This window comes from Zootoca vivipara, chromosome 2 (genome assembly GCF_963506605.1).
Source record: "Zootoca vivipara chromosome 2, rZooViv1.1, whole genome shotgun sequence".
NCBI classification, from domain to species: domain Eukaryota; kingdom Metazoa; phylum Chordata; class Lepidosauria; order Squamata; family Lacertidae; genus Zootoca; species Zootoca vivipara.
In genome coordinates, this window is record NC_083277.1 from 19,741,005 (window position 1) to 19,755,505 (window position 14,501).

The 14,501-nt window shown below is 49.4% G+C and overlaps 1 protein-coding gene across 4 annotated transcripts in view; it reads left to right on the top strand.

Moving 5' to 3' along the window:
* TTLL3 (tubulin tyrosine ligase like 3) overlaps positions 1-14,501 on the top strand; it is a 35,899-nt gene that overhangs the window by 13,096 nt on the left and 8,302 nt on the right. For 3 of the 4 annotated variants that reach the window (XM_060271246.1, XM_060271245.1, XM_060271247.1), the window contains exons 8-15: positions 507-635; positions 808-922; positions 2,429-2,557; positions 3,637-3,826; positions 6,092-6,240; positions 7,415-7,658; positions 9,276-9,711; positions 11,323-11,911. In XM_060271246.1, the coding sequence (XP_060127229.1) occupies positions 507-635; positions 808-922; positions 2,429-2,557; positions 3,637-3,826; positions 6,092-6,240; positions 7,415-7,658; positions 9,276-9,711; positions 11,323-11,911 (1,981 nt within the window). Of the gene's footprint in view, positions 1-506; positions 636-807; positions 923-2,428; positions 2,558-3,636; positions 3,827-6,091; positions 6,241-7,414; positions 7,659-9,275; positions 9,712-11,322; positions 12,628-14,501 lie in introns of those variants that run through there. The other variant, XM_035105003.2, reaches the window with a different exon arrangement.

Here is a 14,501-nt window from a genome sequence, read left to right on the forward strand (position 1 = left end):
TGTTAGGGCTCTGGGGGGAAATGTTTTCACCTGGCGCCAAAAAAGATCACAAGGTTAGTACCAGGTGGGCCTCCTTAGAGAGAATATTCCATAAATGGGAGCTACTACAGAAAAGACCTGTCTGGCCATTGGCACCCTCCAGACTTCCCTTGGAGGTGGCATTCAGAGAAGAGCTTCAGATGATGATCTAAGGGTGCCAGTTTTTAGCTATCATGGTCCTGAACCATATAACAGTCAAAACCAGCACTTTGAATTGGGTCTGGACAAAAATTGGAAGCCAGTGCTGTTGGGCCACCATCATGCCACCTTCTTCCAGTCCATAATTTAGCTGCCTGTTCTTATTTCACCTTCCCCAACAGCAGATCTGTCACCTGCACCCAGTTCCCCCCCCCACCTACCTTGTCCTTGTTGTTGTTGTTGTTGTTGTTGTTGTTGTTTTAACCAGCTCCTGTGCTGTTTCACTAGGCTTCCACGTTTACTTTTCACCGTTCCTCTTTCCCTGGCAGTCAAGGTTGGTTCGCAATCAGATCCCCTATTTCATCTGGACCAACCGGCGTGATGTCATTGACTGCCGCCTCCTGCGAAAAGATCAGATGATGAACCACTATGCCAAGGCGGGCACCTTCACCACCAAGGTGGGCAGAGTTTTTGCTTCTTGAACGCCAGGGCCATGCTAGCAGAGTGCGAATAGCGCTCTGAGTTGGGGAAATGAATCTGCAGGATCTGGGCCCAGCTGGCTTGTGTATGTGTGCTGTGGGGACTTGGGAAATTAAGCCGCTGCAAAGGCATCCATCCCTTCTTTCTCAGGTAGGGCTGTGTCTTAACCTGCGAAACCTGCCATGGTTTGACCAGGCTGATGCCGATACCTTTTTCCCACGTTGTTACCGCCTTGGAGCTGAAGATGAAAAGCATGCCTTTATTGGTGAGAACTGTTCACAATGCTCTCCTTCGGTGGGGTGGGGAAGAGAAAGAAACTCCTTGACTCTAGCACAATGGGCTCCTTGCTTGCCCTACCTTTGGGGTAAGAGATGCCTTATCCCAGAGTAAAGGACCACCATGTTTTCGGATATACTTTCTACTTTGGCGCTTGGCTCGGGGGACTGGCAGCGGCAGCGACACTTGCCTTCCCTGAGCAAGCGCCGTTGCCACCATCAGTCCCCTGAGCCAAGTGCCCTTCCCCGAGCCAAGCGCCCGCTGCACTTCGGCTTGGGAGACTGGGCGGCGGCAGCAGCACTTGCTCTCTTGGTTCAGGGAAGGCAGGCAGGCAGGCGGCAGCAGCCCCAGAGCCGAAGTGCAACAGGCGCTGCTTGCCGGGGCTGTTGCCGCCTGCCTGCCTGCCTGCCTTCCCCGAGCCAAGCGAGCAAGCGCCGCCGCCCCCGCCAGTCCCCCGGAGCCCATAGGAACGCATTGATTAAGTTTCAGTGCATTCCTATGGGAAACCGTGACTCGCAAGACAAACTTTTCGTAGGACGAATTGACTCCTGCAATGAATTAAATTCGTCTTGTGAGGTACCACTGTAGGTTATTCAAGCTAACACACATCAAGTTGCTTCTGTTGTTGCTGTTACTATACGTGCCACTTTTCAGCGTGTCTTAAGAAAAAACCCACCCAGTCCTCATGGGGCTTACAATCTAAATGTTGACAGGACAGGAAACTAAGGGGAGGGGAGGCAAGTAAAGAAAGGGCAGTACCTACCACCATAGTGTAGGATCTTGCCCAGGGAAATGGCTCCCATGCCATTAGTAGAAAGTGTGAGTGGATCATGAATGGGCATTTCCCCAGAAACATTGCAAGTTCTTGTTTGGCCTACTTTTAAATGAGTAAGATTAATCCCTGTGGATGAGTCTTTAATAAGCTTGTAAAAAAAAGAAAAGTGTGTTATTCAGCTCTGTGTAAATTATGTCCCATTTAAATGGTTACCCATCCTGAGTCCTTAGGATGGGGTGAAATAGAAATGAAAACAAATACTTCCGTAGGCACAGACCATTCATTCATTCATTCATTCATTCATTTCTTTTCAAGCACATGTACCCCACCCTTCAGCCAAAAAAGATTTCCGAAGCAGATTACATACAATCAAAACAGAACAGTCCCTACCTGTAGGCTTATATTTAAAAAAAACAGGCGCGCGCACACACACCACGCAAGGGAAAAAGACAGGGAGGGAAGAGGGAAATCAAAATTCAGGCATCAATTTCTAAATATGATGACCAGCTGGCACAAATCAGGGCCAGGAGACACCCGATGGAACTGGGCCTCCAGCAAAGCTAATGAAAAGAGCCCTTGCTTCCCATCTCCTCCACTGAGGCAGCTGGATTGAATGGGTGCCCTCAAATGACAGTTATGGGGGGAGGATAGTTTAGGGGTTCCTTCCCCCCCCTGGATTCTCACCAGAGAATTATGTGTCCTTCCTCCCTTTTATGGCAGAGGATTTCCAGCTCACTGCGGCCAGGAGCCTTCTCAAAGTGGTGGTGAAACGATACTGGAATGAACCTCCCGACATGACAAGACTGGATGCTAATCAGAATGAGCCCCCAAATTTCCCAGAGACTCCAGGTAAGCGGTAGGAGCTGTGTTTTCAAAAAAGGAACAGCCACAGAGATTTCTCTATTGCTGTCTCCAGCGAGTACCTGGAAAAGGTCTGGATGGGAGAGCAGAATGTGTGATAAATTGCCTTTCTCTTGAAATTTTTGCTAATGCCACCAGTTGTGTTCTAGGGGAGACTATTGAGAAGTGGCTATGGGTTACCTCCCAAAGTGTAACCCCGTGGCTTTTTCTCTGAGATATTTTTCTCAGCTAAGTGATCCTTCTCTTGTCTATGGTTGGGCAGGCCTCCTTTGTGTAAGAAGAGAGAATGGAGTAGAGGTGTTTGGCATGCAAATTAACTTTCTTTCCAGTGGAGATTAGATCAAAATAATTGAAGCATGAGCTTGCTTCAAGTCTTCCATGTGAAAATGTCCTAAGAAAGAAGTGTTATGGAGTTTCTTTATCTGAAGTGAGCTGGGTGGGTGGGTGGGTGGGTGTAGCTTTTAGGCTCCCCCAGATCACTGATCACTTTTTCCAAGTCAGTTTCCAACCACCACTCCTCAGTGTCCAGCCAGACCCTGACAACTGGGAATCTGTTTAAGTTGTTTGTAAAAAAAGACCTAGGTTTCTGTTTGTGACGTGTGTGTGTGTGTGTGTGTGTGTGTGTGTACAGCTTGCTTTCATTTCAGACACTTCAAGTGTCCCTATTTTTCAGGGACAGTCCTGGATTTATGGAAACCATCCATGTTTCTGATTTGATCCTGAAATGTACCACTTTTCTTTAGGACGTCCCTATTTTATCGGAGAAATGTTGGAGGATATGGAGTTATGTGACTCCTGAGCTATCTGATGGCAGCCCTGTATAGGGAAGTTTGTGTGTGTGTGTGTGTGTGTGTGTGTGTGTGTGTGTATGCATATGTATATAAATGTTGGAAGCCACCCAGAGTGGCTTGGGCAACCCTTATTATAATTGAATAGAATGTCCCTATTTTCATGGGAGAAATGTTGGAAGGTCTGTGATTTACAGGGAGCAGCAGAAAACAGTATCTCAGGCAGTCTTGCTTTGTGTGCATTGCATAACTGGCTCAACAACCCTTCGTTTTCAAAAGTCAAACAGTACACCAGCCGGAAGAAAGGGGTCCTGCTCTCATCCCAGCTGATTGAGACTGCGATACATGCCTGCGAGGAACACATGAGCAGCTTGAGGCACCAGGACATTGACAGAGAATCCGGCTCTTCTTTGCTAATGAAAAAGTCACACTGGGAAAAGTTTCTACATGGCTACTACCAGCTAGCCCAGTAAGTATAGGTGATCCTGGAATATACCACACAGCAAAACCATCTGTTTTTGAACCCGGAAAGCCCTAATTTCAGAACTGGGTCTTTGTGCAAATTTGCCATATCAGTGTCCATTTTTGCATGGAGTGGAATCCACCAAGTTGACTTTAACTCAGGCAAGGAGACTTCATCTTCCTCTCGTCTCTCCACCTCGTTCTCACAGCCTCCCCCCCCCAAAAAAAACTTTATTTGAGGGTATTCAGAAGGCTGGAGGTAGGCAGTGGAAGCTGAAATAATGTTGCGCAAGTGGGAGTCCATTCTGTTTATGCTTGGACAGCACCTGGGTGCAACATGTTCTGTGCCTATGTGCTCATTTCAGTTTAGCAATATTTGTCGCCCCACTTTTTTTCCTTTTCTATTTTTTGCAGAATCGTTTTAGGAAAGAACGTATGATGCACATAAAGATTTTGAGTTTAGGGCGCTTGGTTTTGTAGCTTGCCCCTGACAAAAGAGGACACACCAGGCAGGACTGAACCACAAACTTTGTGTCATTATCTTCTCTGCAGCCCCTGCCTTCCTCCTTCCTCCTTGCTCTCTTCCTGCCCTTCTTCCCCCCTCTGAGCATCCTTGGGAATTGGGTTCATGTGATCACGATGGCATGAGGGCAGCCTACATAAACTCTGAAGGGACAATCTCCTAACACAAACAGGGGAATAAACTACACCTATCAGGATTACAGCAACTGGGTATGTAGAGGAAGATACAGGGACTTAATGGGGAACTTGAAGGAAGGTCTGGGGTTTGTATTGTGTAAAGAAATTCTTATTCCCCCGACTACTGGAAGGTCTTGCCAGATTAAACCTGGATTTCTTTCTAGGGGCATTGAGCAGAAACTCCTTGAACACCTTTCATTTCCTTCACAACTGTGAGAGCTGGAAATGTTTCTCTATTTTCAAATGAAATTTTGCAGGAATCGGCAGACTGAGAAGTGCCCATGCAGAAATTTGTTGTGTAGGTTATGTGAATTATGTTGCGTGAATTAGGCGGTTTTGCTCATCTTTACATGTTTGTGCTCTTATTCTCTTTCTCTCTCCTGCTTTGTTTTTAATCATCACAAACTGGGGACAATAAAATTGGGGGCTATGTCTGAAAGACTGAAGGGAAATGACTGTCAAACCTGAGTACGAAGGCCCTAGGCCTGGGAAACAATGGAGAGAGGAAGGGATTGCAGTTGGGTACTGAAACCTGAGCCACCTGGAAGGTTTTCCCAGGTGCTCTATAGCACCTGAGACGTTGTGCTTGAAAATGCTCACGGTATCCCAAGCCAGGGATGGGGAACATGCGGCCTACTCAATGTTGTTGGGCTAAACTCCTATAGGGTGGTATCCCATTGAAGTAGTTCCATCAGCACAAGGACTTTCTCTCCCCGCATGCTCCCACACCCTCTCCAAATATCCTCCAGAGGGTTGGGAGAACCCCAAGAACAGATTTGGGGGTGCATGGGAGAAGGGGGGAAGTTCATTGTGCAACCAGAATCATAGAATCATAGAGTTGGAAGAGACCACAAGGGCCAACCCCCTGCCAAGCAGGAAACACCATCAAAGCATTTCTAACAGATGGCTGTCAAGCCTCTGCTTAAAGACCTCCAAAGGAGGAGACTCTGCCACACTTCTTGGCAGCAAATTCCACTGTTGAACAGCTCTTACTGTCAGGAAGTTCTTCCTAATGTTTAGGTGGAATCTTCTTTCTTGTACAGTAGTTTGAATCCATTGCTCCGTGTCCGCTTCTCTGGAGCAGCAGAAAACAACCTTTCTCCCTCCTCTATATGACATCCTTTTATATATTTGAACATGGCTATCATATCACCCCTTAACCTTCTCTTCTCCAGGCCAAACATACCCAGCTCCCTAAGCCGTTCCTCATAAGGCATTGTTTCCAAGCCTTTGACCATTGAAGTCCTTATGCAAATGGAACTACGTTGTCAGATACTGCCCACAATCCCTTGACGTGTTGGCTGATAGGCGTTAGAGTCCAATAATATCTGGAGAGCCACATGTTCCCTCTGTGACTGCAAGGGCTGTAAAACTGTTCATGGTGAAACGGTCCATTAGGAAGCCATATTCTGAGATTTACCAACTGGTCATAACCGTGCCAATTTCTAGATAAAGCTGTGGTTGAGTCCGATATACAGCTCGTTTTTCTAGAATAGCTGCCTGTCTGAACCGAATGGATTGTGTTGGCTGGAGAATGGGTGGGGGTCCTTGCTCTGAGTGTTTGTGTTTGCAGCGAGGGGGCACAGATGGTGCAGACAGGTGCCCACGTCGAGCGGTGCGAAGACGTCCTTCAACGACTGTCAAAGGTCGTCCCGCAGCTGGACATGGAAGGGGACAGGAACATATGGATTGTGAAGCCAGGAGCCAAGTCCCGGGGCAGAGGTGAGAGAAGTGGTGTTGCATAAAGGAGGGGAGTTGAAAATCCAAAAGAGTATATAAGGGGGAGACTGGGAGAAAATGGACTTGGCAAAGGGCTTGTTCACGCTGTGCTTCTTCCTGAGCAGTGGCACCCTGACCACATCCCTATTGTGCCCTTCTTGAGTTTGCTGCTATTAAAAAATCTTGGTTGCTAAGGCACTTTGCACAACTGGTGCAGCCCTCACACAGCAGGCTTAGAGAGGATCATAGAATCATAGAGTTGGAAGAGAGCACAAGGGCCATCCAGTCCAACCCCCTGCCAAGCAGGAAACACCAGGAGGGAGAGGAGAGGAGAGGGTGTGCTGCCTTGACATCCAGCAGTTGAAACGCGAGGAGGGTTTTTTCGGCCTCTCTCTTGAGTTCACACAATCAAATGAGACAGTGAAGGCCGACTGAGAAGGGACTGAGAAGCCTGTCCTAGTGGCCGATTGAGGTTGCTCAGAGTTAACCCACAACTATGAACCAGCCTTATAGGGTGAGAGCCAAAGGGTTTGTTTTTCCTCCCTTTTTCCTCCAAAACACTTTCCCTTTTTGTGTTGTGACTTTCAGATCGTAAGCCCAAAGGCATATCCTTTCCTATCATTGACACCTGTTAGCCTTTCTTAGGGTTGATATACATCCAGAATTTCCTGGATATAGCCAGTATTCAGCCCTCGAGCGGAAATGGCAGCCTGTGTTGGTAGTGTAGATTTTTGTGATTTTCATTAAAGCTCAACAACTTTCGTGTCCAGATTTTCACTTTTTTAAATGTGGCAACCCTAGGCCCTTTCTGAAACTCTTTTTTTGTTGTTGCTGGCGAAGTACAAGATAAAAATGCATTATGTTAGTCCTGCCACGACAACCTGGTTATGCAGGACTCCTGATATGACTGCCACCTTCAGGAGTTTCACAGTTACCCTAGAAGTTCTCTTTGTTGAGTGGAGGTTGGACACCAGTAACACAAAAACATGCACTTTGTGTCTCTTGCCATCTCTGATGCATCAGCTGTGGAAAGAGTGTTGTCTGCCTAGCTTGGCTTCTGCAGAAAGGGTGCCTGAGCTTTTTGCTTTGCTCTGAACTGCTCTGATAGCAAGGATGTGGGGATGGAATGGACGTGGGTCTGTCACGACTGTGAGGGCTTTTGTTTGTTTCCCAACAGGCATCATGTGCATGGACCGCTTGGAGGAAATAGTGAAGCTAGTGGACTGCGACCCCATGATCGTAAAGGACGGCAAGTGGGTGGTGCAGAAATACATTGAGACGCCCCTGCTCATCTTTGGCACCAAGTTCGATCTGCGCCAGTGGTTCCTGGTGACCGACTGGAACCCACTGACCATCTGGTTTTACCAGCACAGCTACATCCGCTTCTCCACGCAGCCCTTTTCCCTACACAAACTGGACACGTGAGTGCTTATCTTCTCCATGGCTGGATCCAGCTTTATGTTGCACTTGTATGTGTGCGGTTTGTGTGTGTGTGTGTGTGTGTGTGTGTGTGTGTGAGAGAGAGAGAGAGAGAGAGAGAGAGAGAGATGCTGCTGCTTTGTGAAGACTGTTCTGTGCATGCCACTCACAGTCTTAAATAGTCTCGTTGATGTCCCATGAGGACTATAGCTCCACAGAAGAGCATCTGCCTTGCTTATGCACTGGCATCTCCAGGTGGGATTGCGAATCTCTCCAGCTTGAGAGCTGCTGCCAGTCTGTGCTGACAATACTAAGTTAGGTGCACTGGCAGAGCTTCATGCTCCGGCACTGGGGACGGGGGCAGAGCTGGCACGCGTTCTGGGGGCGGGGGAACAGCCGCCATGGCGCCCTCAGGATCGCGCTGCCCGGGGTGGAGCGCCCCCATTGCCCCTCCCTTCCTACGCCCCTGGCTAGGTGGACCATTGGCCTGACAGTATAAAGCAGCTTTCTGTGTTCTTCTAAATTCTGCAGGATCATCCCAATTATTATTCCCAAGTAAATAGTTTGTGAACTACAGCTCTGACCATTTAAGTGGATTAAACCTGCCTGAAAGCTTGGGAATCTTCATATATGTTTTTGTGTGTGTGTTTAAAATCTCTCGGTAAGGCACCTTGTGAGGGCAATGTGCCCCGCCAAGCAGGTTAGAAATCTGCTGCGTGAAATTATTTAAATCAGCGCTCTTTTGCAGACCAGCGTGCTCTGTAAACATTGCCAAAGCAACTTGACTCGCATAATGTAACCGGGGAAAGGCATGTGACGGTAGCTGGCCAGTGAATATCTTGGAGAGCCCCAAGAGAGGGCAGCTGAGGGTGGAGAAGAAATGCAGGATGGAAGAAAGGAAAAAAAGAACTGGTGGAGGAGGAGTGAATGTCTAGTATGAGCATGAAAAAGGAGTTGGGAGCCTGGGTGTAATAAGGAGAGAGTACTTCGGAGAGGGATGCAGATAGGATTTGTTCAGAGAGCCACAAGGGTGATGTGGGGCTAAAGTAGAGGGAGATGAGGTTTCTGAGGAAGGGAGAATGCAGAGCAATGCAAAGCAAAGCAGTCATGCCTTGCGCTTTGCTGGAGCCTAGCAGGGGAGAAATGCCCAAGAAGTACTGTGGTTACCATGCTGGTAAGTCAGCTGCTGTGGGGGGGGGGGTAGAACTCTTCCTTGTGTACAGGGCTTCTTTGGAATGCAGAATGAGGCTTCTTGACAGCAGCACATACAGGGAAGAAGTATCTCTGATCACCATAGATGGGAAGGAGTTTAGAATGGGGAGCAGCTCAGTGGCCGAGCCTCTGCTTTGCATGAAGAAGGTGCCATGTTCAGTCCCCAGAATCTCCTGGTAAGGCTGGAAAAGCCTCCTTCCCAAAATCCTTGAGTGCCGCTGCACTATTGCCCCTATAGATGACGCTGAGCTAGATGGGCTGACTCTGCCTAAGGCAGATTTCCTGTGCTCCTATTGTGGCTTAGCAGGGATGGATCACGCACCTCCCGGTTCCCAATCCTGTATTGTTGCCCGATGCACCTGACCCCCGCCCCTTGTGGACTGATCTCACCCTCCTCTCCAACCCAGCTCCATCCACCTGTGCAACAACTCCATCCAGAAGCACTACGAGAACTCGTTGAACCGCCACGCTGAGCTCCCCCGCGACAACATGTGGTCGTCCGAGCAGTTCCAGGCCCACCTGCGACAGATGGGGGCCCCCGAGGCGTGGTCCACGGTGATTGTGCCCGGCATGAAGGCTGCGATCATTCACGCCATGCAGACCTCGCAGGACTTGGTGGAGTTCCGCAAAAACAGCTTTGAGCTCTACGGTGCAGACTTCCTCTTTGGAGAAGATTACCAGCCGTGGCTGATTGAGATCAATGCCAGCCCCACCATGGCAGCCTCCACTGCCATCACTACCCGCCTTTGTGCCAGCGTGCAGGAGGACACCTTGCGTGTGGTCATCGATCGCAAGTACGATCGCAATTGCAACACCGGATACTTTGAGCTCATCTACAAACAGGTTAGTGCACAGGGCCCAGCTGTCTTAGCCTTAGGGACTGGGATTAGCTGCTTGGTTAAAGCATCTCCCCAGTCTGCCTTATTTGCCTTGCACTGGCTCTGCCTCCCTTTCCTTTGGGTTCTTGCTCTGCCACCATCTGGTAGCCTTCAATGCAGATGGCTCATCCTTTCTGCACTGAGGCTTTGCAGGCTGATTAGGTGCCTGAGGAGCCAGCTGGCAGGAATGGCCAACAGAAAATTAAAGGAGCTCATTCATAGCTGTTTTCAGTGCTTCATGGAATGGGACAGGACCTCAAAGCAGGCCTGAGTTTCTTCTATACAGAGTGTGACTTGATTGGTTGGGAGGCGACACCACACACAGACTTCCCCTTTCTTCCTATATATATAAAAACCTAAGGCTGTTGTCATGCTTTGTGCAGTTCACGTGGCCACCAGTAGGTGGCCATGCCAACGCCAGTGTGATAAACACAGGCAGGAGAACAAGGAAGCACTGCTGGTAGCAGGCAGCCCAGGAAGGAAGGAGAGGCACTTCACAGAGCAGTTTAGCAAGCCGTTATGAAGCATCCCTTGTCCTCTGTTAAAAGGTGTTTGGGGTTGGGATGCACTGTGAGGGAGGAGCGTGGGATGGACGCAGTGTAAAGAGAGTGGGGTTTGGTCAGGTGTGGGAGAAGGGCATCTGGTAAAGGGGTTGGTGGATAGGCCGGGTGAGTGGAACAGGCAAGCTTGGCAACCCCTAGTTGCTAGTCCAACCCCCTGAGTGCAGAAATCTCACGATCTACCTACTGAGCCTTCCAGATTTGGCAGCAGGCGCTGTTCTGAATGTACCTCCTGCAGAACTGCAGTGGATGGCCTCCTCTCTGGGTCATTCTGGGGTGGCTCTGCATCAGGTGGAGTTGGATCATTCCTTCACTCTGGTGCAGAGATGCTCCAGACTTACCTGTTATTGGAGGGGGCTTATGGGAAGGAGCATCACAGGACCCTTTTTAAAAATTCGGTTTTTTGCAAGCACCCTAGTGGTTCTCTCGAGATGCTGTAGCATGTATGTGGGCACAGTTTGGGAACAGCTTCTTTGGGCCTCCTCTGCACCAGACACAGATGCATCCCGTGGACCATTTCTGCTTGATAATTATTATTATTATTATTATTATTATTATTATTATTATTATTTATACCCTGCCCATCTGGCTGAGTTTCCCCAGCCACTCTGGGTGGCTCCCAACAGAATATTTAAAACACAATAAAACCTCAAACATTAAAAACTTCCCTAAAACTTCCCTTCAGGTGTCTTCTAAAAGTCAGATACTGTAGTTGTTTATTACATTGGCACCTGATGGGAGGGTGTTCCACAAGGCAGGCGCCACTACCGAGAAGGCCCTCTGCCTGGTTCCCTGTAACCTCACTTCTCGCAGGGAAGGAACTGCCAGAAGACCCTCTGAGCTAGACCTCAGTGTCCAGTGATGAAACCGTATCCCCGAAGCCCTGTCTCAGGATATCTCTCTCAGCCTTGTGGCAGCTTGGCAAACCAGGGCCCACGAGAATCCCTGCTGCCCTGACCCTCTGAGCACGAGGGGGGGCTTGGCAGCCTCACCCTGTTTCCCTCTTCTCCCCACAGGCTGCTGTGGAAATCCCTCAGTACGTTGGCACTAGCCTTTTGGTAGAAGGCTCCACCGTCAAGAGGCCTCCGCCCCAGAGAAGCCCCGTGCCTGGCGACGCCAAGAACAGCAGCGGGCCACATCCACCCAAGCACAAGCTGATCTACCGGCGCAGTAACCAGGATACCCCTCGAGCCCCGACCCCGTGCTGGGCATCCGCCAATGGCAAGGCAGCCGAGCCTGCGGCTCCTGGGAAGGAAAACAAGAAGGCACCCGGAAGCAAGGTCCCAACCGAGCCTGCGGCTCCTGGGAAGGAAAACAAAGCCCAGGAGAAGGCGCCCAGCAGCAAGGCCCCCGATTCGACGTCCGCAAGGTTCAAGCGGCCCAGCAAGCTCAACGCAGACCCCCGCAACCGGAAAGTGGTGATGGCCCATAGCATGGCTACCACCACGCTCGGCCCGGGGGGGAAGTTGTCCGGCCCGGCTCAGCTCTGTGCCACGTCCAGCTCCCAGAGCCTAGCCCCCCAGGAGCCCGCCCTCCACCAGGCCAAGGATCCCAAAGGCGCCGGCGCGGTGGCTCAGGTGCCCGGCAAGGCAGCCCCAATGCCAGGTAGGGAGCTGTGGCTGAAGATGCGGGCGCAGGAAATTGGTTCTCTCCCCCTCTCTCCTGACCTGGCGGCCTCTCGTGCTTCCTTCTCTCCCTCCTTCCCCGTGAGGGTCAGGGTGCAGCAGCAGCACCTGCGGAACTTGATGCACAGCATGCCTGTGCCCCCAAATCCCCCATCCCCCCCGGGCATGGATTTAGTTTCAGCCACCGAACTCACTGCCATCAGAGCGTCTATGATCAGAAGGCGGCAGCAGAGGGAGGACAGGAGCCCCCATTGACCCAGGAGCAGCCCTCGTTCGGGGCTTGTCGCTGCAGGCAGGAATCATGCTACATATATATAAATAGATAGATACATATATATATTTATAGGGTCTGGGCAGCACTTCTTAATGGGGTTGTATGGAGAGGGAATCATGTTTTCTTAAGAGCTAGACTCTCCATCCCAATAAAGGACTTTGAAGGAACGTTGGCCACAGTGTGTGATGGCAGGGAGTGGGCCAAAGGAGGAGGTCGGATGAACTGCCTTTGGCATTTGTGTGGAGGGCAAAACTAAGGTTCCGTTTGCTGGGGGAAAGGTGGGCAGGGATGTGCTAGGAGCCAAGAGCAACACAGGGACTAAGGGAGGTGGAGAGAAACTGTGATACGAAGGGAAGAACTTTGATTCCAAGGACACCCGGAAGCATAGGTGCCAAGTTCCGGATTGAAAAATCCGAGATCAGCAGCGCCGCGGCACCGGAAGTCCGCTTCTACGCCGACTGGAACAGAGTGGGCTGAATCTCAGACAGAGGAAATTATGCAACTCGGGAGACCATCAGAAACCATAAGCTGATCAGGCAAAAATTGGTTCAATGTTGAAAAGAATAAGCAACAAGCATGTGAGATTCAGGCAGGGAGGTTCAAAAGGCTAGCACAGGCATCCCCAAACTGCGGCCCTCCAGATGTTTTGGCCTACAACTCCCATGATCCCTAGCTAAGAGGACCCAGTGGTCAGGGATGATGAGAATAGGCTAGCCTATGGGCCCCCCCAAGCAGGTTGCCCAAACAGCCAGTTGAACAGCCAAGGTCCCATGTGGCCCTGCTTTTAGGAACACACCACAGTACAGATTAGCCCATTACAATTCAACTGCAGACCTCCTGACTGTAGGAGGCTCAGTCAGCAGACTCCTGAGACCATGGCGAGGAAGACAAATGAGAGGGAGCCCTCCGCCTTGCTCTGTCTGCCATCAGATAGTTAAAATACCATGAAAACTGGTGGCTGGTCCTTAGGTAGGGAGAGAAATGGTATAACAAAGTGCGTGCAAGAAAACCTTAGTAACCTGTGGTGTGGAATGAAGTTTGAGCAGGGGGTGCTCAGGGCACAGAGCCAAGATGAAAAAATTGCATTTGCTAATGTGTCTGTACAGATCCCTCTGGGAAATTAAGACGGCGGGTGACTGCCGTCTCACCAGCATTGTGTTTTGCACCCAGACACATGTAAGTCATTTTTACAAAACTGGGTGGGAGGAAAGGAGAAAGCGGCCTAGGCCACTGCATAACTACAAGTGAAACTCAGAAAATTAGAATATCATCAAAAAGTGCATTTATTTCAGTAATGAAACATTTTAAAAAAATTTTTACAAATGCTTTCTTTTGGAAATTCCACAGTAATAAAACAAATAGTTACAATAATACAAAAAATAAAATAAACATCGCTATTACATTTCATTAATTACGTTCAATTTATAATTGACCCACCTAACAAAAAATAATTACAATTACAACAATCTTGCTTTGCATGTCATGCATCTATCTTATATATTGGTTTCACCTTTTAAGTTGCGTTACTGAAATAAATGCACTTTTCGACGATATTCTAATTTTCCGAGTTTCACCTGTACTTCTTACTTGTGGACGGGAAGCAGTGCATTTTTGGGGGGGGGGGTGATTTGGTGGGGGAACTCTTCCTGAAGTTTGTTTATTGCGAGCTCAGTCGCAGTGCCATCCTCGCACTCACCCACCCAGTGGCTAAATATAAAATGTGATTAATAAACTCAAGCAGACAATGATCTGGATTAGCAATGGCCACAGCTTTGCTGATTACAGATATAGGTGGGGTTTTGGCTCAGGCATTGGGTGTATATCTGTTCCAGCACCCCCAGCACCCCCCCCAAAATATTTCATTTTTAAAAGGTAAGGGAACTCAGTTCCCCCAAGTTCCTGCTAAAACAAAACCCCAAAACAAAACCCTGACAAGAAGATACAGTGGCTGGTTGTTGTTTTTAAATTGTTCAGTCTTCGCTTTCTGAGTTGACTCACGCCTAGTTTTCATTCCTAAGGTGAGCTAATGCCATTTATGCCAACCATGAATATTTTGTTGCTGTTGTTGTTTTAAAACAAACGGCCCTTCCCTTGCTGCTGGACTCCAACTCCCATCATCCCTGACAACTGACCATGCTGGCTGGAGCTGATGGGAATTGAAGTCCCACAACACCTAGGCGGCCGCAGGATCCCAGTCCCTGCCTTGTGACCCGCAGCCAAGCTCTGCAGTACACAACATTTACCACCATCTTCCCAAGTCTGCCTGGCTAGCCATCCTCCCTACCTTGCTACTGAC